Source organism: Salarias fasciatus, chromosome 9 (assembly GCF_902148845.1).
Source record: "Salarias fasciatus chromosome 9, fSalaFa1.1, whole genome shotgun sequence".
Lineage (NCBI taxonomy): Eukaryota > Metazoa > Chordata > Actinopteri > Blenniiformes > Blenniidae > Salarias > Salarias fasciatus.
Window position 1 is genome coordinate 19,084,196 of NC_043753.1, and position 23,732 is coordinate 19,107,927.

At 49.3% G+C, this 23,732-nt stretch overlaps 1 protein-coding gene across 14 annotated transcripts in view; it reads left to right on the forward strand.

The window, feature by feature from the left end:
* Positions 1-23,732, forward strand: part of scrib (scribble planar cell polarity protein) — a 59,074-nt gene that overhangs the window by 32,247 nt on the left and 3,095 nt on the right. For 4 of the 14 annotated variants that reach the window (XM_030099980.1, XM_030099986.1, XM_030099982.1 and 1 more), the window contains exons 12-41: positions 795-922; positions 1,038-1,163; positions 1,291-1,476; positions 1,598-1,972; positions 4,113-4,175; positions 6,699-6,788; positions 6,872-6,949; positions 7,033-7,350; positions 8,516-8,596; positions 10,006-10,248; positions 10,942-11,052; positions 11,140-11,433; positions 11,513-11,701; positions 11,816-11,935; positions 12,553-12,609; positions 13,125-13,181; positions 13,855-13,935; positions 17,389-17,460; positions 18,110-18,163; positions 18,290-18,412; positions 18,993-19,103; positions 19,510-19,560; positions 19,829-19,996; positions 20,299-20,458; positions 20,544-20,763; positions 20,857-20,946; positions 21,029-21,211; positions 22,410-22,549; positions 22,703-22,740; positions 23,232-23,306. In XM_030099980.1, coding sequence (XP_029955840.1) covers positions 795-922; positions 1,038-1,163; positions 1,291-1,476; positions 1,598-1,972; positions 4,113-4,175; positions 6,699-6,788; positions 6,872-6,949; positions 7,033-7,350; positions 8,516-8,596; positions 10,006-10,248; positions 10,942-11,052; positions 11,140-11,433; positions 11,513-11,701; positions 11,816-11,935; positions 12,553-12,609; positions 13,125-13,181; positions 13,855-13,935; positions 17,389-17,460; positions 18,110-18,163; positions 18,290-18,412; positions 18,993-19,103; positions 19,510-19,560; positions 19,829-19,996; positions 20,299-20,458; positions 20,544-20,763; positions 20,857-20,946; positions 21,029-21,211; positions 22,410-22,549; positions 22,703-22,740; positions 23,232-23,306 — 4,082 coding nt within the window. The other 10 variants (XM_030099984.1, XM_030099989.1, XM_030099993.1 and 7 more) reach the window with 9 other exon arrangements.

The window sequence follows — 23,732 nt, forward strand, 5'->3', positions numbered from 1 at the left end:
TTTGACACGTTGCACCAGACGTTATTTTTAAGCAGACAGTATTTTCATCTACTTGTAGTTTTTGTCACACAATTTTCCTGGAATATAAAATAACACACTGTCACAAACACCAAAACTTTTGGAAGAAATATCCACAGAATAAACGACTAATATTGTGGAAAGTTGTTTATGTTGTGTTTTTAATGCAACTGTGGGCTACATAAAATGTTAAAATGGATTTGACTTCTACTGATTGAACAGTATATTCAGTGACGCGTCGATAGAGGCAGCAGTCAAGGATTTCATTCACTGGGAACAGTTAGGGGCTTAAGCACACTTCCACGTATGCATAGATGGGGGATCGAACCAGCACCGTTCCAACTGAGAGACAACCTCCTCTACCAACTGAGCCAAAACCAACCCAGTGTAGATGTTCTCGCATTGACGCAGTTCCATGTGTCAAAATGTCACACTTTAGCCTGCTGTATGTCATGTAAGTCTGATGAGAATAATGTTTTAATAGTGGGGCATACATGAAGACTCCAGATGGAATCTGACTCAGATTTTGTTGCCAGTTGATGCAACATTGTCGCAGTATTCCTGCAATATCAGGAAAATATCTGTTGAGAGTGAATACAATGAAAGTTTCCCATGAGTCACACAATCTGTTGCTTTTTTTTAGGTTTCCAAATTGTGAGATACATTATTAGGACCTCTCATGATCCTCCTATTTTATTTTCTTCTTTTCGATCTCAATAAGAGTTTTACTGATTTTTACATCTTGCTTGCTCTGCTGTGCCCTTCTCTCCACACAGAGAATCTGCTGCAGAACAGTGTGGACGACAGCTGGACAGACAGCAACCTCAATCGGGTGTCAGTCATTCAGTTCCAGGAGGAGACCAAGGCTGAGGAGGAGGATGATGAGGCTGCAGCAGAGCGCAGAGTGAGGAAACAAACTCACGCAGTGCCTTTTTTTTTTTATTTGTGATTATAACTTTGACTCAAACATCTCTAGTAACTGGACTCTAAGGTTTGTTGTTTTTAATTCTCGTCCTTAGGGCCTTCAGCGCAGAGCCACACCACACCCCAGTGAGCTGAAGGTGATGAAGAAAGTGATCGAAGAAAGAAGGAATGAAGCCTACTCATCCCGACCTGATGGAGAGGAAGAGCCTTTTGACCCTCAGGTACACAAATCATACTGAATAGCTGTTTATCTGACAAGGATTCTGGCAGATGTGTGTTTACGTCACTTGATTTGTTTTACTGGTGCCAAAGATTCGGTTTTACTCAAAATAACTCGGTTGCTTTCAGGAGAAACGACTCAGCGACCTCTCCAACCAGAGCCATGACTCGCAGGTGTCCAACAGCACGCTGTCGGCCACTTCCCATGAGGACCGGCACAACGTGACCGCGGCTTCGCAGAAGGAAGACCTTGTGGACGGACATGTCCCTCAGGACGAAGAAGACCTGGATGAGATGGAGGTGGAATACATCGAGGTACACATGCGAAACGTGAAGGATGGACATAAATTTGAGCTGCTTAAAGATGATTTATGCTGATAAACCTGACACTGACCTAGAAAATAAAAGTAATTAACAAGGGCGATATTGTCTTTAGCCCACGGTGCACTTTGCAGAAGACCCTATTATCCGAGGCGGCGATGAGGACGACGAGGAGGACGGCGAGGACGGCGAGAGGAGTGAGGAGGAAGACGAGAGGCTAGCTTTCCCTGCCGAGAAACAGCGGCTCATCCGGAAGGACACGCCACACTACAAGAAGCACTTCAAAATCACCAAGCTGCCCAAGCCCGAGGCCGTGGCCGCGCTGCTGCAGGGCTTCAGCCCCGACGGCCTCGGCTCCCCGACCCAGGCCGCCGAGGACGAGCAGGACGAGGAGGACGAGGAGGAGGTGGACGCCGGCACCCCGCAGCACCATCACAGGATAGAAGAGCTGGAGGACAGCAGGCATCAGGTCAACTCCAGTCAAGTCAAGGTAAAGGGAAGATACCCGGCACGGGTGGCATGAAATGCAGGGGTGTTAGTTAGGATCTGTGTCATCTGATGTCATCACCTGCATTCGTTTATGCATCAAAGAAAGACAAACAAGATGCAGTAAAGTTGATGCACCAGATCAGTCCTGTTGGTTTTTTCTATATATTTGCCTTGCCCGTGCCTTTTTATAAACAAATTTTTGCATCGAGCATTCTTCCCATCCCGGAGTTTGCATTGGGTTTGGAAGCTTGGAGTGAGCTGCGAGCATTTAGGATGAATGCTGCACTGCATGTAGGCTCATTGTGGAAATGAAAGCGCTCGCTGTTATGCCAGTCAGCAGGACGATGTTTCTTCAAGCTCTTGAGTTGATGGCTAAAACACTTGGCTCACTTGGTTTCTCTTCTCTATATCCCTACAAAAAATGAGACACCAGCAGTCTTATGTTCACTCTGTAATTGAAACTGCTTCCACCTATCTATCTTTTCTATTTGTATACGTCCATTATTTAACAAGGAGCAGCCATTACTGCCCTGAGGACAGACTATTTGTTCCACCGCTCACTACACATTCACGTGGTGTGAAATGATATTATGTATTTAGTGTGCTCACTTTAATAGTGACAGTTCTTCCCTTACATCCTGTCATTGAAAAATCATTTCATGTTGAGCTTATGATCGACAGGCAGATGTTTGATCCTCTGTTGTGTGCGAGTAGTGATGGTCATTGAGTGTTGGCCTCTGAGCTCTTTCAAACCCCCCCTTCCCTGATTCAAGTCATCTGGCTTCTGCTGCACTAAACGTACAGGAAAGTCCTCGGCTTGTGATGGAAATGAATGCTCTCAACTGTCAACACACCAGCCATTCAGGAACTGTGTGAACCGCTCCACACCATCTTCTGGGGAAAACCTGACTGAACACTAGATTTTTTTTTTTAGCTATAGTGGTGCAAAAAACAGTGATATGAGAATGAATGTTTTGTCTCGTCCTGCTTATTTAAAACAATAATTTTACCTTTAAACGTATTGCATCTTGTACTTTAAATCTGATCCAGATGATTTGTTTTCTGAGTTCAGTTCATTTTTCAATGCCAGGAGTGTATGGGCTCACAGAAATATAAAATCCCTTTCATAAGATCAGAAGAAGTCCTGCAGGGATCCTACCCGAGATGCTTATTTTGATTACTTCAGCTTTTCTTGCACAACACTGACCCAGTGCAGCACTAAGCTTCTCACTATTATCAAGCAGCTCCTGATTAATTTAAACAATGTCATTCTCACGTTCTGCTTTGATAACGTTGTGTGTGTGCGTGTGTGTGTGCGTGTGCGTGCGTGCGTGCGTGCGCGCTTGGAAGTATGACTGCATTCTGCTTAAGGAAATCAAACTTTTAAAATAATTTGAAGAAACACAATGAAATCAGTTGATTTGCCATTTCTCACTGTAGATGACCTTTTTTTTTAACACAGCAATCATCTTTCCAAATGTGTTTTGTGTGTGTGTGTGTGTGTGTGTGTCTGTGTGTATTATGGATGTGCGGTTGTTTGTGTGGTTGAACTCAGACCAATCAGAACATCTACAGGCAGAGCTGGGAGTGTAAGATCAACGAGTCTCACCATAACTTTATGGGACGTGTAAATGGTTGTAGAGAGACTAAAACACAGTCAGTAAATTTAATTCGTATTGATAGTAGCATCACTTCTTTGGTAGAACTTCCTGTAGAGGATTTTTGTGTCGTCTTTAAGATCTGTTTTATAGACTATACCTCAGTAGGTCAATAACTGAAGCGGTTTTTGCTTGTGGAGGAGAGGCGCTGCCGCTGGCGTGGAGGCTGGGCTTGTTGTGGTCTGGGAGCTTCTGCCTTCTTGTGTCTGCTCTCTCTACGCTGTAGCTCAGCTCCTTGGTCTTGTCTTTCCACCTCTGCCTGTATTTGCTTGTGGTGGCTGGGGAGTGAGTGTGACTTCTGCTTCACGGTTGTCCATCCCAGTGGACTATTAAAGTCCCACAACCTGAAGTCAGACAGTGGGTTTCAAAGGTGAAGTGTGTGTGTGCGTGTGTGTGTGTGCGTTTGTGTATGTGTGTTGAGAGCATATTTTTATTTTTGGCCTGACTAATCCGCATGCCTCTTGCTGGTTCCTGTCCTAACAGGGGGTGTCATTTGATCAAGTCAATAATCTGCTGATTGAACCTGCTCGAATTGAGGAGGAAGAGGTCTGTACCTACTGTTTCCCGTCCAGTCTGTCTCTCCGTTCCTCACTCACCCATCCATCCATCCACCTTTACTCAGAGGTGGAGAATCCCCCCCTCCCTCCAAAAAAAAGAAAAGGAATCAAGCTTTAATTCAAACCAATCACAAGGGAACCCCTTATCACTCATTACAAGAGGAGAAGTGTGGCAGAACCTGGATGAAGGACTGAAGTGCAGCTTCAAGTCAGTTTAAATTGTTTAGTTGAGAGTTGACTGGACATTTAACACTTGGCAATTTAATAGTAATAAAGTTAATTCATGTCTGTGTGCATCTATGGGTAAAAAAACATCAGTTTTGGACAGCATTAAGGTGGTAGGACTAATTTAAATTAAAATCAAATCGTGTGTTTTGTCTGATCTGCTTGTGAATTTTAATCACTGGGAAACAGATGAATTTTTTCCCTCCCTCACGAATATATATAAAACAGACAAAATGAGGCAGAGATAGTGTTGTGAAATATTAGCTGGATAATTGTTTTGATCGTATTCTGACATTGGAATGTGTTTCAAGGTCAGACCTGAGCCCCCTCATGTTTGCTCTGATCTGTCCTGCAGAGGAGACTGTTGCACAGAACCGTCATGTTTAGTCACGTTGTTTGTTCATCCATTGGTTAAACACTGCTCTGTCAACACTAAGAAGCTGCACCTGGTGTGAGTCGGTGTCCGTGTCGTTGTACACACAGTCCCCTCTGCACGCTGCGCGGGAAGCGACTTTGCATATACAGAATGACCCGAAACAAAACAAACGCAGCGCGCTGTTTGTACGAGGGACCAAATGTTTGTAGGACAGCTTTACCTTTTTATGTAAATGTCTCCTGGATGCACACAGTGGTTTTATGCGGACGGAGCCGACCTTTCCCTCCAAAGCGGTGGTTTTCGATGTGTGGGCAGGCAATACCGAGCAGCAACAGAAAAACCTCAGGTTGGCTTTTTATGAGTAGAAATCATGATAAAAAAAAGAATTACTATTTAAATTTCCTTCACGTGAGTTTTGTGGACGCTCCGATGTCCAGCATCAGGTTCTGGCACGCTTCACCTCTCCTGTCTCTCCTTGGCTTCTGCTGCTTTGCTCCTTTTGTCCCGCCGGCCACGCTGTTGTTGCCCCGGAATGAATGGGCCGATGCACTGTGACGAGGCAAAGCCCCCCCCCCCCCCCCCCCCCATCAGCTCCCTCCAGGTTTCCCTACAGCCTACAGGTCTGCAGAGATGCTTTGAAACGCCGCTGGCGAGCAAAAGAAGCTACGGATGAATTAGATTTTACCATGCGATAGTTACATTGTAATAGTGTGAAATGTTTGAATCTTTTTTCATTATCTCTTGTAGATTTCTTTTTCGTGTTTTTTGCATGAGGAAATGTCTGAAATGGTTTCTAATGATGCACTTTTTACTCCATAGTTTAAGTGAAGACAAGGTTTTCTCTCTTTTCAGGCAATATATTATTTAAAAGGGACTTATTATGCTGATTTTTCTGCTTTCTCAAGGTTTTGTTCATACTCTGGAACCACAAGATCTTATTTGGATTTTGAAGGAAAACACATGTATGCACTGGGTTCACCTCTGTCTCTTCAAGGTTCCCATTTGCTGAACTTTTTTTGAAAGTTCGTTTCCGGTGTCTTGCAAATCTCTCTTTCACAGCAGCAGCAGAAATGTAGGGGCTATACATGAAAACCTACACCTTGGAAAAATGTTGGGAAAGAAAAAAATAAGCAGTCACATTTAAAATTATGAAAGAAACACTTTGATAAGAACGTCGTACTATGAAATACATCCAACTGTAGTTGTGACTTGAAGTCTGTTGGTTATCAGAAACTACAGAAAAGTGTAATAGGTCCCTTTTAATTGAAAATGCCGTCTCGTGAAAACATGAATGAAGAGAGTTGTAAACGTTCGCAGCTCTTAACCAGGAGTCGTCCTCGCATCACGTCCCAGCATGTGGTCGTATCTTTGACGTGGCCCCTCTCCCTTCCATCTGCATCTCATTTGTCTCCATCCTCCCTCTTTTTGCATGGCTTGCCAGTGTACAGAAAAAAAAAAGAAGAGTATTACAACATGTTGGTGTTTTACTTCACTTTTTACACACAGCACATGTTTAATAAGGGACAACTGTCGAGTCAAAAGAGGAAATCAGACTTTCTTGTTGTTCTGTGTCTGTCTGATGTCAGGTCAGAGTTTGCTGCTTGATGATTTTCACCGTGAAATTTATTCTTCCTGGCACAAAAATCATCCAGCGGTCACTCAAACTGACATCAGGCTGCTCACAAGGCAGAGTCGCTTCATCTAATGGCAGGATGCAGCGCTGACTGATGCCACCTTCTGGCCAGAGAGAGAGAGGTCACCCACAACCGAGACCACCAAGCCATCTGCAGATTGGGGAAATATTAAATTTGAAGACAAATCAATGCCGTTGTGCGTTGGCCTCTCTCTCGACGTGCCCTGCGATGAGTTTTCACTCTTGGCATCGCTGACGACGCCCTCCTCAACTTGCAGCACACCCTGAGCATCCTCCGACAAACAGGCGGCCTGGGCATCAGCATTGCTGGAGGGAAGGGATCCACGCCTTACAAAGGAGATGACGAGGTGAGGGGGCTGCCTCGACTGAGTAGAGGTTAAAGAAAACTCATAGATTTGAGGAATTAATTGTTCTTTTTGGATGTGTTTAGGGGATCTTCATTTCTAGAGTTTCTGAAGAGGGTCCAGCCGCCAGAGCAGGGGTTAAAGTAGGAGACAAACTGCTCGAGGTGAACATCTGTAGAATTTGTAACGATAAAACCGTGACACGTGACACAACCTGAGAAACCAATCTGTCGTCTGTCTGCTGAAGGTAAACGGGGTCGATCTCCACGAAGCCGAGCACCACACGGCGGTGGAGGCTCTCCGGAGCTCCGGCGCCTCCGTCTCGATGACCGTGCTGCGGGAGCGCATGGTGGAGCCGGAGAACGCCATCACCACCACGCCGCTGAGGCCCGAGGACGACTACTTCCCGCGGGAGAGACGGAGCAGCGGCATCGCCTTCAACATGGAGGGCAGTCCCAGCGGGCCCCGGCAGCGCTTCTCCACCTGCCTCATCCGCAACGACAAGGGCCTGGGCTTCAGCATCGCCGGGGGCAAAGGCTCCACCCCGTACCGGACCGGCGACACGGTGAGAAGGAAGACACGCACACAGTGAACTCGTGGCCTCACTAAAGAAGGAATTAACAGGCGGGGTCTCAGAAGCTGGGAGGTGAAGCCACAATATGTTTGCAGTGACGGCCTGACAGTCTCACAGATCGGTCTTTTAGCACCGTCTACTCTGTCCGCCACGTTTACAGTCATCGCCGGGGAGACGGAGATATGAATAGCCAGCCTTGACACTTGATCTGCGCGCTCTAACTGGTCAGGGCGAGCGCAGTATTTGGGCCAAAGCGTTAACTGCCGCGCAGCACGAGGAGCCCAGAGAGAGGAAAGGACTCATAAAGTCATGCTTTAGGCAGGTGCCGCTGTAAGTCTCGCCTCTCTTTCAAAAGCGTTTTGAAACTGATGCAGTGGCTCGCTTTCTTGCCAGTGGAGCTGAGGTGCGGTGGACTGTGCTCCTGCGTGTGTTTACACGTTGTGTCGGTGGGAAACAGACTGGCGTCCCAGCTGGGGCTGCTTTGCTTCGACACGTTGTGCAATTTGCCTGAGCAAACAGGTACAGTAAGTCTCAGGAGCCGCGATCTTTAATGAGCTGCAGGCGCTTTGGAGGTTAATGTACACTAATGATCAGTGGTTCCGGTGTGTGTCAGGAGCTGTGTATTCACTTTTACGTCAAAATTTTGTGACTTTTCAGCGCTGCAATAAAATCCTGTGAGCACTAATGACAGAAACAGAAGTCTTGCTTTCGGCTCAGATGCTCTCTGTGGATTATCACACGCTGCCTGAGGAGTTACTCCCTTACTAACCAGGCTCACAGCTGGCGACACTGATTCATCCCAGGGTTGCAGTCTGTTGCACCAGACCTCTAATTTGGTGCACAGTGCACCAGGGAAAAGACATTTTGTTTTGCAAGGTGTGAAAAAAACATCTCTGGCAGATATAATGATTGATGAGAAACACTGCTTTTGTTTTGTAACATTATAAACATTTAGTGGTTTTAAAAAATGCTTTTTTTCTTATTCGTTACATTATTTCTGCTTTCGGTTTTCGACTCTTACAGTGTGCTTCAGCTTTTTCAACTTCCCTGTGTCTTTGTATAAAATCATAAAAGTAGTGTTAGTTAAAATGCGTTACCCACAGCTTTCCAGAAAAGCCCGTTTCCATGCGAGCGTGTTTCCTCTGTGCGTTTTCAGGGCATCTACATCTCTCGTATCGCGGACGGAGGAGCGGCGCACAGAGACAGCACGCTGCGTGTGGGTGACAGGGTGATCTCTGTGAGTACTGCCCGTCCCTCGCTATCCAGGGATTACAAACACACCTGCCAGTATTTCAGTTTCGGTGTTCGTTCCCACCCCACGTCACTGCTTTCATCACTCAGGTCGAGTTCTGCCATGTCAGAAAGACCAGACTAACTCGTTTCAGTGGAGTTTCACTCCCACAACATATCCATGCATTTCTCAGGCATAACACTAACTCTGGCACCGACATGCGGTCTGATTTGATGCAGTCTCTGTAGACCTTTTTGGTGAATAATGTAAGCTTTAGCTTCCCTGCATGGCCCACATTCGCTGTCTGCTTCTCATAGCTAAAGCTCAGCTTCTTTCTGCTCCTGCACATTAGTTTTGTTTTTATACAGTCACCCTCATCCAACCCTTTAAACATTTGTATCTCTGTGGTCAGATGGATGATGATTGAAAGTCTTAAAGCATTTATCCTGCAGCCGCTCTGTTTCTTCACTGCAGATCTCTTGAATGTCACAAACTCTTCCTGAATGATCCTCTGAGCCTCCTTCCTGGGTTTTCTCTGGTTTTCCTCGGCAGTGTTGCTTTTCTCTCTCGCCCTCTCTCCTTGTGCATGCTCACTAAAGCATTTCTTGCATCTTCTTGCCTGTGGTGGTGGGTACGGTGTGGGGGGGGCGGTGGAGCGGCTGAGCCTGCCACCCCGCCGCTGCGGTGGACGCGTTGCGAGCCACTGCAGCAGCGGTGGCGGCAGAGCGATCAGCCTCCGGTAAGAGCTGGTACTGTCGGGTCAGTGCTGACGTCTGCTTGTCCTCGTGGAGTCCAGTTTTTGAGAATGCATGTCTGAAAGCAACTCCCCCCTGTATTCAATCCCTCAAATCAAATGCAAACTAATCTAAATAATCATGAAACGGTGTCCTGCAGACGTCCACTTCCTCGTTTGCCTTTGCTGACTTAAGACCAAACGTTCTGCAGAAGCTACACACTTCTGCTTGTTTTAAGTATGCGAAGGTAAGCGAAGGTCGGAAAGTGCTGCACTGAATACATTACAAGATAATTCATACGATCAATTCAGGAAGTTGGACTAAATTAGTTTTGCTTGCCTGCAGCTTTTCTCCCTGAAGGAACCTCTGTCTGCTTAAATTTCCTGCTGCTGCCACTGCTTTCTCCTTTGCTCGACAAGCTCTTGTTACTCTGTTGGTGTCTTCTTCAAATAACAATACTCACTCTGGAACATTCAGAAGGACAATCATGATCAATAGTCTGAGTGTTTTAGATGTTCAGTACAGCAGTTTTGGGTGATGAGAAGCAAAAATCTGTTGGCAGCATGCCCTTTCCCAGCATGCATTTGTTCTGAAATATTCGCATTGTGCCAGTGGTGAATAACCACTAGGGGCTTCCTGGTGGGCTCACACCCTCCGTGGTTGGTTTTACTGTCGATCCAGATCAATGGTGTAGACATGACAGAGGCCAGACATGACCAGGCAGTAGCGCTCCTTACCGGCACCTCCCCCACCATCGCCCTCCTGGTAGAGCGAGACCCGAATGCCCCGGGGGGCTCTCCCGGTCAGTCTCGGGCACGAGCCCACTCCCCGCCGCCCCCAGAGCCGTCCGACTCCCCGGACCAGGACGAAGACGGGCTCTCGCTGCACGGGAACCACCGGCTGGAGGATGAGTACCCCATCGAGGTGAGGCCGGAGACTAAGCTGACTTCTGTTTCTAGCAGGCCAAGCTGTAGAAACCTTGATGAAGCAGTGAGCGTTAATGTTTGTTTATGTGGCCCCCACCTCCCCTTAATGCTGTCCAGTTCCAGAGAAGATGGTGCATGGTATGAAGGCTTGGTCTGATTTCAGTAATGCTGACGCTATAGTCCCCTATAATCGGTTCCCATCAGTCCATCCTTAGTGATGTAGAACTGTGAGGAGATGTAGTGTACTGTACATCCTGCTAGTGATACTGGTGGTCTCTAAGTACTGCATTGGTCTGAATATAAGATGATTATTAAACAGACTCCCCCTTCTCTCCGCGCTGCAGAAGTTAAACACTTTGAAATGCAGCATCTGTAGCTGACTTGCTGTCCCATCGGTATGATCATAGAGCTCATGGTGTGAAATAGACCTTTGACCAGCCTCATTCAGGTGTCTGTGGATCAGATCTGGCAAATTCCTCTTGTTTGTGGAACCCCTTTGCTGTTTTGCAGAACTCGGGTTAGTATTAATATGAATATTAACCCACCAATGAGATAACCTAACCTGTTTCCCAGAGAGAAATCCTCTTATATTTACACCAATGCAACTTTTGACTTCTGTCTGATTTACATTTGAGCTACAGTCCTTTTTCTACAGTCTGCAGTCTAAACCTGCTGCCTCTGATTCCAACAGGAGGTGACTCTGATGAAGTCAGGCGGTCCGCTCGGCCTGAGCATCGTGGGAGGCAGCGACCACGCCAGCCACCCGTTTGGCATCAATGAACCCGGCGTGTTCATATCAAAAGTAGAGCCTTGATAGACCATTATCAGATTTTATTATTTGTGTCTCCAGAACGTGCCGCGTCTCACTGAACATGCTCCGTCCCTCCAGGTGATTCCTCACGGCCTGGCGTGTCAGAGCGGCCTCCGTGTTGGCGACCGGATCCTGGAGGTGAACGCCATCGACCTGCGACATGCCACGCACCAGGAGGCCGTGCGCGCCCTGCTGGCCAACAAGCAGGAGATCCGCATGCTGGTTCGGAGGGACCCGTCCCCGCCGGGGATGCAAGAAATCATGATCCAGAAGCAGCCGGGAGAAAAGCTCGGCATCAGCATTCGTGGAGGGGCCAAAGGTCACGCCGGAAACCCCTTTGACCCGACAGACGAGGGCATCTTCATCTCTAAGGTTTTTTAAACTGCCTCTAATGCACAAAGCGATCAACCTGAGAACGCACGACTCGCTCAGTTTTGACTGACGTCTTCAGGTGAGTTCGAGCGGCGCGGCGGCGAGAGACGGACGGCTGCAGGTCGGCATGCGCATTCTGGAGGTGAACAACCACAGCCTGCTGGGCATGACGCACACGGAGGCCGTGAGGGTGCTCCGGGCCGTCGGCGACTCTCTGGTCATGCTGGTGTGTGACGGATTTGACCCTCGCAAAGTGGCTGCTGTAGAGGTGAGACACATTTCCATACACAGATAATCGATAGAGGTTTTGGCTTCGCGTTGTCAAAGATCTACTTTTTGAAAAGGAATCGAATTTTAATCAGGGCTGTATATTTATTCCCAGGCGTCTCCTGGCATCATCGCCAACCCGTTTGCTGGCAGCATTGTGCGCAAAAACAGCATGGAGAGCATCTCTTCCATAGACCGAGACCTGAGCCCAGAGGAGATGGACATCATGCAGAAGGTACAGGACAAGATTTACTGTCATAATACTTTCAAACATGTTTCAAATAAAAACCTATTGGCATCAGCGGTCACATTGTGAGACAACAGTTGGATTGTTTCTTACTGCCTGTCGTCTCACAGCCAAGACAACGGTTCTCTGTATCCCTGCTGGCCGCAGATTTTAAGATATCTCCACTGTTGTCCCCATTTTAGCTGTGCCAAAATCAGTGTTTATTGACTTCATAGTTCCTTTTGGGTGCAAAGTTAACTAGTTCTATCAACTAAACCAAACATTACTAAATTTAAGCCAACATTGGAGTCAGATGCTGCAAAAAGTCTCTGTGCTGGTCGGTACATAACACCATTCTGGCCGCGCTCATCATGTACTCATCCTTCCACCGCGGCGCCCAGAATGCGCCAACACAGTTGTTTATTTTGTCCCGATTAGCTTTTGGGAGAGTGCCCGCTCTAAAGGAATGTCAGCGGGTCTGCTGGTTTACCGAACACTGTTGTTCCTCTGCACGCATTTCGATCGATGGGCTGTTTTTTCCACAAACACCCCTCTCGGCTCAAACCGCCGCGCTTCCAGGACGGGCAGTGGATGTTTTCATGTTCCTAAATCTGTCTCCTCTGCAGGAGTCGGAGATGGTGAGGGAGACCTCACAGTGGGAGCGAGAAGAGATGGAGAAAGTGGTAAGTGGGACAGTGAATCCACTCCTGTTGGGGGAAGAGTTAAAGTAAAGCAGTTTCTGTCAGACCAGCAGATGGGTTAAATAAATCGTTACACAAGAGTTGAGACGCTCATGCTTGTGTGTTACTGAAAGAAACTTCTCCTCTTTTTGGGTATTGTGTTTCAAAGAACTATTGCTGCAATGTCCCGCCTTGCATGCAGTTTCTACTCTCATAGCTCATGAGTAGAATACTTTCTAATGTGTGTGGATTCTATCCTTTTCTTTCCCGTTCTGTTTCCCTCTTCTGTCCTCTCGGTGTGCTTGGTGTGATATAAAATCATCCAACCATCCCATCTTCTTTCTTCCTCACCACTCTTTATTTCCCCACATCACGTCCCCTCCATAACACTCCTTCCTTCCCTCCGGGAAACCGTCCGCCTTTCCATTCCACCCCCATCATCGCATTACCGTGTGCCTGTGTGTGGGTGGGTCTCCTCCTCGCTGTCCTCTGCTCCTCCTCTCCCTCTCTCGGTGAAGGAGCGTATGCGCTTGGAGCGTGAGGAGGCAACTCGCCTGCTAGAAGAGGAGACGGAGGTGAGACACTCCTGGTCGCCAGCTCCTCGGATCAGCTTCACGCCTGCTGCAGAGCTGCAGTTTAGCCACAGACACGTCAGAACTGCTGCCACGGGATTTCACCTTGCTACTGAAAACATTCCCAAATAGATTCCTCCTCGAACCTGGTCACACAGGTTCATATAATAAGACCGTAAACAGACGTCACCTGCAGGACAGTCCAGATACTGTGCGAGCAATAAAGAAACGAAATGCTACTTTAACTTAATTGAAAACAAAACCAAATGTTCACAATCAAATGATCGTGTTGGGGAAAGCGCATTGAACAATCTTCCTGAATAAACTCCCCCCACTTATCGATAACTAATAATCTGTCCTAACTTTCTCTCTCTATCTTTAATGCTTTCATCACACAGCTATCTTTCCAGTCTTGAAAATCCAGACCCTTCAAAAGAATTCTAATCGCTGAATTTTTAATCAATATTAAATAATGATCCTGAGCTGGAGTTGTTTCCTGACTGGAATGATTACTGACCAGTGCACCCACCTAATGAACCGTCAACAAGAGGAAAATCCTGCCTGAGCAGTTGTTCTGTGAATTAAAAAAAAAAAAAAAAACAGCTAGTAAAGACTAATTAAAGCCAGGCTGGTCGTGGTCCTGAAGTTTAACGTCGGTGTCTGTATTTCCCATCAGAGCATCGGCACTGGACCTCTGAAACTGGACTACAAGACGCTGGCTGCACTGCCCACCACCAGCCTGCAGAAGGTCAACAGGGTGAGTCTTTGTCCTCTCATCACACGGCTGAAGGAGACATCGTGCACGCTATGAGTGAATGAACTAAATATTCCTCATTCGAGGAACAGTATTTGACTTCTGGGTGGTTGTAAACTTTTGGCAGTCTGTGTGTGGCCCTCAACGCCCGGAATAGAGCTCTTGTTAGAAACTGACCCTAAGACGACCATTTGCCCCTTCGGGAACATTTAAGTTCCATTTATGAGGATAACCGCAGAGTTACCAGTGCTGGTGGCGTCGCCAAGGCTCATCAGTATATCAGTTGTACTCTGATATGAGTTGGATTTTAAAAAAATCCCACGAAGACCCTGCGTGAAGATTAAACTGGAGTTACAGAAGAGAGGCTGACGAAGGATCGTTGGAAATGAGAGGAAGCAGGAGGAGGGCCAGGCGTGGGGGAAGGGGACAGCTGCCCACTATCAGCCGGCCTCCCCTCTGGGATATTTTAAACCTGCATCTGGCTCTCGGTGTGATGGGGAGGGTGTGTCTGAGCGGGAGGGACTTGTCCAAGAGGAGCGGACAAGTGTTTCAGTTTGAGTTCGCAAAGTCCTGAGTGGAGTACGTTTGAGTGGACTCTGTGCCGACTTGTTCCCCTCCGGCAGTGAGTATATAATCCCACAATGGGCTGCAGCTTCTCCCCTCTGTCTTTTTCTTTCATTTGTCTTCACTTGTGTCTCTGGGTTTTGTCTTTTCTTTGCATTTCTTTTTAGACTTTGATCATAACTTAGATCCTGTAGATCCTTGGAGTTTAACGTACTTTGTATTATTTTTAACATCTTCTCTAAGCTCCAAACACACTCCACAAAACACTTGTGGATCTGTGTCCTGCGGGATCAGCAGCGTTTAGCCCACATATCCTGTGCAGCTGTTCCCTTCGCTGTGCGTTACAGAATGAGTTTGTGGCCCCGACACACGTGATCCTCTCCTCTCACACTGCTTAACAAACTCAGGCTTACTTATTTAAAATCACGTCTGTTATCTATTGGAAATCGAGCTTCTGATTCTAGAGTGTGTATATGTAATTAAACATTTTGATTTTAGGTTCTGAAGTACTTTAAAAAGTAAAACAAAATAAATAAAAGCATGTTGGAAAGGAATTAATATGGCTTGCAGACAAGACTGAAATTATGATTCACATATGAAATAATCATGTACAACAGGTCTGAATATCAGGTGAACCTCAGACAGGAAATACCTGGAAAAGTATGCAAATGAAAACAAATTGGAATTCCACATTAACAATAGCTGTGATTTCACTGAGAGAGCTTCCTGGAGGCAGCTCCTCCTCTGCTTCTTGTTTAGCGATCTGTTTTCAGTAAGTGGAAGCCTCGGACTTCCCGGTTTCTTTGCTTCGAAAAGCGTCAGCAGCTCGGCGTGTCGACGGCGGCCCGTCTCTCGCCTCTGACACGCAGAAACTCCAGCTGTCCCCTCGCAGTCTAAAGGGCACTGGCTCGCACATTCCAGCCCGCTGACCCTCGTCCCACCGCAGACCCTTTTAGTCTGAGTCCCGGCTGCATTCTCAGAACGGCTGCTCTCATTATGACTGCATGTGTCAAGGTCACGTCAGATTGAGGTCGGCATTGTTGGAATTCAGGGTTGACCTGAAGATTTTTTTTTTTTTTTTTCTAAAAGGTGATTTAACGCTCCCCAGGTATTCTAAAAGTGTTCCCTGTCTCAGGTTCACACATTAGTGTCATCCATGAACTGCTGCATATTTCCTGCTGCTCTGATTTCTGTGAGGCGCAGCTGGAGGTGTGTTGGAGCCCGAGTGTCTCACGGCTCTGATAAACAGTTTATTTAAAGCAGAACCCGGCGGGTCCGCCGCAGTCCCAGAAAGTTATCTTAAAGGCTTCGGGAAAGATTTAGTGATGCAAGCGACTCTCTTTAGCTTCACGAGGATTCAGTGTCAGCGTCTATTTAGAGAAACTCACAGGAATTTCCCCTCTTATCTCTTCTTAGACACTAAATTACTTTAAGTATTTTACCTCTGAAGATTGTGCTGATTCTGCTGAACCCCAATAAATACAAACATGTCTCCCTTCAGAAATCTATTTTCGGTTCCCCTTACTGTTAGATTTGGATTTTTTTTTTTAATTATTTGGTATAGTTCAGATTCCAAACTAAAAAACTTTCAAACTAAAAAAATTACAGTTTACGGACTTTCTGCATAAACTTTGAAAGCATCGTCTTTATGTGCAGTAGCTGTATTAGTGCAAGCCCGTTAGGTGACGTTCACTTGTCCTGCGTGTCTTTCCCGTCTCTTCACTGTGTGTCGTCCCTCTTTCCTCTCCTCCTGCTCAGTCCTGTGTTACTCTGATGGAGGCCCCCCTGCAGGCCCAGTACGGAGCCCCTTTAGAGCCCCCTGGCTTCGGGTTGAGTCAGCCCGCGGCCCCCCTCTACCACGCAGACCCCGAGCCCTCAGTCAGTCTTAACACAGAGCTGGATTATCTGCGTGGATCCCAGTTCTCCCCTAACGGGACCTCCGCCGCCGAGAGCACCGGGTCCTCCACCACCGTCAGTTCGGCGTCGACGTTCCTGCCCGAGGAAGAGGAGGAGAGCCTGGTGGATTCTCAGCCCATCTGCTTCAGCGAGAACCCTTTCTTGGTGGCCAATCGTAAAGGGACGGGCCTGTCGGGGCCCCCGGTGGGCTACGGCAGGCAGGGCCAACTGCAGCCGTGGTTGTTCAGCAAGGCAAGCCGCCTGCCTGCCTGCGTGTGGTGTGGAGGAGGAGGAAGCATGCCGTTTTATTCACTAGTGCCCTTTGTAAGAGATCACAGCTTCCAGCATTTATAGAGGGTTTACCTAACAGCTAAAGGGATTTTTTTTTTTGGTCACATGCCATAATATGTGTCTTTCTTTGTTGGGAAAAAAAAACCAAAACTAACACCTTTTTTTCTCACAAAGTGTAAAACAGTCGAACAATGTCAGGAATCCCTCTGCTGCACTCCGTGATGCAAGAAGAAGGAATTCCTGTCACCTGTTCCAGCCCCGTCCATCTGCCTCGATGTCTTTAGAATCACGATTGTGTTGTTCTGTCGCAGCGGTCTGCTCCTGCAGGGCTCTCAGGGTTCAGCTGGTTCTCACTCCAGTCCTGGGGTTTGGGATTTTGTTCATGTTGAATCCACTCTTTGTGCACACGCACGGCGTTCAGCTGAGTTCTGTGCTTCAGGCCGAGCCGAGCTGCCGCATGTTTTCGCTGTGAGCTCAGAGCTTGCGGCACCTCGTCAGTGCAGAGTCAGGGTCGACTGGAATGTCCGACCCAACAGTTGTGACCAAGGTCAAAGGTCAGTGAGGAACATGGAAGCGCAGAAAACGGCATGTTTACCAGCAGGAGCTTATTGTTTGCTGAAGTTACTGCGTGATAAATCCACTAACTAACCGCTTCAGTTTGTCTTCTTAGCATTGAAACTAAAGAGTGGACTTCTGTTTTTCCAGGCGCCTTCCTCTGATTTCCCGCGAACGGACAGCCCCATCAGGGAAGCACCTTACTCTCCCACCATCCAGCCGGTGAGCAGCACTCCTCCGGCCTTCATCACTCTGTTGTCACTCCATCTTTTACTTTATGTTCTCCTTTTTCCATGAATCACCTCTCGCTCTGTTAGGGGAGGTAATTGACCCTCTTGACCTCTCCTCCCACCCTTAGCCCAGCCACCACTCTTCCAACAGCTCTCTGGGTTCAGGCAGGGAGACTCGCTTCGTAAGTGGGGCTCGTGACCCTCTCTGCTCTGGCCTGGATTTATTTTTGAGTTTCTTGAAGCATATGCTGCTTTGAGCTCTCCACCTGGTTTACAAACACTACAAGTAGTGGAGTTGCCGCTCTGAAAAGCATGCGAGAGCTTCTCCGCAGCCAGCTGAGCTACTGACGCTTTGCCTCGTGCATTCAGTGGAGAAGCAGATTGACCGGTGCCTCTACTGATGAGCCGTGGCTTCATTTTTATTCTCATCAGATAAAAGCAGAAGAGACACTTGGTCTTAAGAGTAATAAAACATCTGGCGACCAGATTAGCACCCTGCTAGCGTTGATGTGATGTGGCATCATCCAGAAGAAGCTCCAGTGGGTAGAACGTGGTGGCTGTTGCTCGGATTTCAAGCAGGAGGTTTGCTGAAGATGCATTTTGTCGTCACGGTCATCGATTCATTTGAAATTCCTTTGCAGGCCAACATTCATTACAGCTCCACCCCCACTGCCAAGGACAGCAGCTCGTCATCAGTGAGTGTTGTTCAGTGTAGTTTGACCATCGACTCCATTCATGTTCAGTTCTCATTCACTTTCACGTTTGGCTTCTCTTGATTTTTTTTTTTTTTTTCTCTAAATGTTTTTCTCTCCTTCCTGCAGACACGACCCGGTGCCATCCAGCCGGTCGGGCGTGCGCGGCCGAGCAACTCCCCCGGCACGCCCGAAGGCCGCAGTCCCAACCCCTTCCAGCATGGCCCCTCCCCCTTCAACTCCCAGACCTCTGTAAGACCCCTCACCACCACGTAGGGCTGCTCTCTGTCCAGCTCCGGCTCCGAGCTGCAGGCCGCGCACCGCCGTCTCGCAGCACTCACACATCATTCAGACGCACATCTTTTTCCCAAAGAAGCTGGAACCAAAGACAGGACCGCCTTTAGCCTCTCCGTGACCCCAGCAGGCACACCTGCAGGAGGTCGTCATCCGAACCACACAACCATCCATTCTTTTGTCTGTTAGCATCATTAAATCAGTCAGTAGTTATAAATCCTTTAGGTTGTTTTCAAAAAATGTGCTCATGCATAAAAATCTGGCTCAGCCCTACCTGTCTGTCTCGGCATACTTCCCTCCTCCGTCACGTGAAACCAGCTGCCATGCCGCTCACCTGACCTCCTCCTCAGCGTTCTTCAACTCTGCTGGTTTTGTTCATAGTCTGCCCTCTCCCCCATGTCTCTGTCTGTCTGTCTGTCTGTCTGTCGTCCCCTCCTCCTCTTCTTCTCTTCCTTCCTCCGCCTTCTTTTACCACATGAACCCCTCTTCGTTACCCCCCCCCCCCCCCCCCCCCACCCTCCCCGCCCCCTCGCTGCAGCCTCGCGCCCCCTCCCCCACCTCGCCCGACGAATTCCCCATGAATGTCAAGCAGGCATACAAGGCGTTTGCCGCCGTGCCTCGCTCTCTGGCCGTGCTGGAGCCGCCGCAGGTAGGCCGTGCTGCCCGGGCGCCGCCGCCGGGTCACAATCACCACCAAACGCATGCTGTGCTGACTGGTTGGTCTCGCCCCGCCCCGCCCCGCCCCGCCCCCTCACCTCCTTCTGACCGGAGCAGGCGTTCCCCCTGTGCGGCGAAGCCGGCGCCTTGTCGGGGGGAGGTGGGGGCGTCCCGTGACGTGCTGTGACGTGTGGAATGCGTTCATCGTTGGTTTTCCGTGCTCCACCGCCATCACCTGTCATGCTGCCGTTGTCTCTTGATTCATTCGACCATCCATCCGTGTGTGGCCGGCGTACTAACTCTCAGTCCCTCTCTCTTCTCCTGGCTGCTCGTCTGTGTTTTCCCTCGGTGTCTGAGTTCCTGACGTCTTTAACACTCACGTCTTTTTCTGCTGACAGGACCTGTACGGCGTCAAGAACAATTTTCTCCCAAAGCAGCCGTCTCCAGAGGTCAGTGAATCTGTGAACTTTCAGAAATTCATAATATTTGTCCCAATTTGACTCAATTTTCTTGTATGTCTTTTTGAATGTGTTTGAATTTTTATGTCTGGAGCTGCCATACTCATCTCTGCTGCTCATCCTACAAATGCATGTTCGTTTTAATGCTGTTCAGTTTTGAAGGGATCTTAACAAATTTTAAGTAGTAGAGGAATCATTAAGAGGAAACGTTTACCAAGGTCAAGTGTAAGTCTCGTGATGAATTATGTGGCCTTTTCAGCCTGAGTTGGTCAACGACGTGTTCGATGACCCCGATGGTCTGCAGGGAGCCGGGAAGAGGACGAGCAGCCCGCTCTCCCCCCGGCTCCCTCTCTTGTCGCCCGACCGCCGGGAGTATATGAACCTGGCGGCGGTGCCTCGCCACTCCAGGCCCACCCTGGACACGCAGGTACCAGCGCCTCCCGCCACAGCTGCAGCCGTCCCGCCGTCTGCCGCGGCCGAGGTGTGCTTGGCTAGATCGGTGGTGGTGGTGTGTGGCCTCCCAGCGGCTGGGAGACCACCGCGCTTCTCTCAGCGATGCAGCCGTGAAATCAGCTTCATGGTGTTGGGTTCTAAATTTAAAGGCTTGATTCTATTTTCCTCTGGCGTCCTTCGTCCGATCCTTTCCAGACTCGCTGCATTCTGAGCGTGAGCAGCCATCTGTCTGCTCAGACTTTAAACGTAACCCATGCTTCATTTCTTCTCTCGCAGACTCCCTCTCCCGGTGGGAAGAACAGCCCAGAGCAGCGATCGTTCAGGGACCGACAGAAGTACTTTGAGATTGACGTGAAGCAGCAGACCCCGGACAAGCCCAAACCTCGAGTGTCCCTGGTCGGAGAAGACGACCTCAAGAAGATGAGAGAGGAAGAAGGTTTGTTCCCACCGTCTCCTCCGGCCCACTACAACATCCGACGAAGCTAATCTTCCACCGTATGTCTCATGCTTTCCCTCCACAGCGAGGAAGTTTGAGCAGCGGGCGCGGGAGTACCTGCTAGATGAAGACGAGGAGGACGAGGAGGAGGATTTGGCCAAGCAGGTGGCTCAGATGAAGGCCACCGGTAAGGTGCTGCTGGACGGAGTGGAGTATAAGGTGGAGCCGGTGACCTCGCCGTCCCAGCACTGCTCCACACCCCCGAACTACAGCGTGACGCCGCCCAGCTACTGCGGCAGCTCGGGGTAAGAAGATACGTTCTCCAGAGTTTTTTTTTTTTTTTTTCTTTTGGTAGGCACACATCACAAATTGAACACATCTTGTTATTTCTTTTGCAGTCCGTCCTCAGTGGACGGTAAAGGAGACTCTCAGAGGAATTCCCTGGAGGACAGCTTCAGGCTGGAGCAGAGGCCCAACTCCATGACGGGGTAAACACCGCGCAAACCCTCACACCGCTAAAGCCCCGCATGCCGTCGGGCTCATGGCTCCCTTTGCCTCTCGTCTGGTCAGCCTGATCCCGGTTTACCCCGGGGAGTCGGCCGCTCCCATCCGCACGGCCAAAGCAGAGCGCAGACATCAGGAGAGGCTCCGCATGCAGAGCCCCGAGCTGGCCGTGGCCCCCGACAAGGACCTGTCTCCTGCAGAGAAACGAGCGCTGGAGGCTGAGAAGAGAGCCATGTGGAGGGCAGCACGGTAAATACAAACACTCCCTCACAACAAGGCCGCAACCTGTGGTTGTTTTTGGGTTTTTTTCTTTTTTTTTTGTTGATATTTGGACCTTGTACATTTGGGGTCATAGAAATAAACGAAATAGAGAAGGAAAATGGTCTTTCCTGTGTGGTAGGTGTGTGTTTCGGTCTCTCTCTCTCGCTGCTGTCGTGTCTTCAAATACTGTCCTACTGTACTATTTATGACTCCTGGCCTCCCTCAATGTGTCGGTGTTTTACCTTCCATTCTTTGGTTTTTCCTCCCTTTTTTCTGTCTGTGTGCCTTCCTTCCTACTTTCCATCTTCCTCCTGCGTCCTGGTGAACTTTCCACCCCTCCTCCTCCTCCTCCTCCTCCTCCTCCTCCTCCTCCTCCTCCTCCTCCTCCTCCTCCTCCTCCTCGCTCTGACCCCGGCGTGGCCGTGCGGGCCGCCGCAGGCCGTACGGCCTGGAGGAGGATGTTAGGCAGTATGAGCAGGACCTGGCTAAGAGGCTCTACCAGGCCCGAGTGAGGGCATCAGAGGGCTCGGCCCCGCCGCCCCCCGGCCCTGGCCCCGCCCCCTCCACCGCCGCCTCCTCTGCCGCCTCCCAGCTCAGGTCTGCTCCTCGGCCCCAGCCGCACGGCATCGTGAGCGGGTGTGCTGGGCTGCTTTGGTTGTTGGGGTATTTTCTCGCTCGAGGCCCAGTTTGGAAAGGTCCGAGCAAGCACTGGCAGCGACTCTGACAGTGCTTCCGCTGCCTTTCTCGTGCCGTCTTGCTTCTGCACGTCTTTGCCGTTTCCATCTCCGGCTTCCTTCCTCTGGTTCTTGCTTCTCTTTATCTCCGTCTTGCCCCCCCCTCCCCCTCCCCACCCTGCTGCTCTTTTATTTGTGCATTGCTGTTCTCTTTCATCCAGTTCATTTTTTCTTTCTCGTACTAACACATGACCCGCAGTCAGTTTGCAAGCTATCTGTGAGTAAAGGGTAAACCTACTAGCAGTAGGTCGTCCTTTTCCTGGAGTGCAATGAAGTCAATCAGTATTTTTTTTTTGTCGCAGCAAACCAGGACAAGGAGCACCCAAAACTGGTAGTGTGTGTGGCGGACGCCCACCGGCGGTGGAGCGCGTGTCTCGCTGTTTGGTTGAGACGAGATCCGAGTCGAGTTTTCCCTCAGACCGCGGCTCTGATCGCAGCTCTGCCTCCTCCAGGATGAAGTCTCTGGAGCAGGACGCGCTGAAGGCTCAGATGGTCATCGCCAAGTCCCGCGACGGGAAGAAACGCGGGACGCTCGACCAGCTGACGGAGTCGCCCTCGCCGGCCCCCACGCCCTCCCCCACCCCCATGGAAGGTAAGAGACACAAAGATCAGAGGGATTTAAGAGATATGAACATTTATAACGAGTGACATATAAGTAGAACGTCTTTGGGACTCATTTTAATCATCAGTGTTTGTCGTGATGCTGCTTCTCTCACGCTCCCGTGATGTTTTGTGTGTTTTCCAGAGCTCAGTCCTCGAGGAGTAACCTCACCTGGCAGGCTGGTAAGAGCTCTACCTGTTTTCTCTTCTTTCATTTTCAATTGAATTTTTCAGAATTTCTTTCCCCTTCTTTGTAACTGTGTGTATTAAGGTGAAAAAGAAAACCAAAAATAAAGGCTTGCGGAGTTAAAATGATCGAATATTTTAAAGAATCAGCAACTTGGGTGTCTTATTTGACCAAGGAATTGCAAAGGTTTCCTCGTTTGCAGTCTGGAATCGGAGAGAAGGTACATTACTTTGAAAACATGGACCCAGCATGTTGCTCCAATCAGAGCCGAGCGAACACGCTGCTCCTCCATCATTCGCCACATCTGGCTGTTAAGCTCCTTCATTCATCAGATTTTCTGCCTCCTCCATTCCCTTTCCTTTTCCTTTTTCCTTCTCATTTCTGTCCCTCTGCCGTGGTTTTGTCCTCCTCCCTGTCCCCTGTCCCACACTCTGTCCTCGGCCTCGCTCCCTCGGCCTCTGCTCATTCCTGTTTGCTATCCTTCTAGTCCCTGTCATCAAAGAAGTTTGACTACCGACAGTTTGCCGCCATTCCTTCTTCCAAACCCGTATACGACATCCAGGTATTGGCTGCATGCTGAGCTCCCGGGGGCCCCGGCCTCCTCCTCCTCCACTCCTCCCCTCCTCTCCCCCGGCTTTCCCTGCTGCCTCTCCCCTGTAGTCTGTGTTGATCGGGAGGCATCGGCGGTCACTTCCTGCTCTGCACTGTCGGCGGTGTGGCTCACTAACTCTCCCTCGCACGGTCAGGAAAGAGACTCCGAGTAACGACACGCCCCGTCGGCCAGCCTCCCTCCGCCTAACACCCGCCACTCACAAAACGTAGAGGAGTAACGGAGCGCGTGGACCCTTCCTGTCTCTCAGCTGACTAAATAACGCCGAGCAGATCCAGACGGGCCTCTCCGGAGTCTCTGGTCTGTGCCGGTGTCCTCTCCTGTCCGTCGGGTCTCTGCTGGTTTCTCATGTCGCACAGTGACAGCACTTTGTTTCAA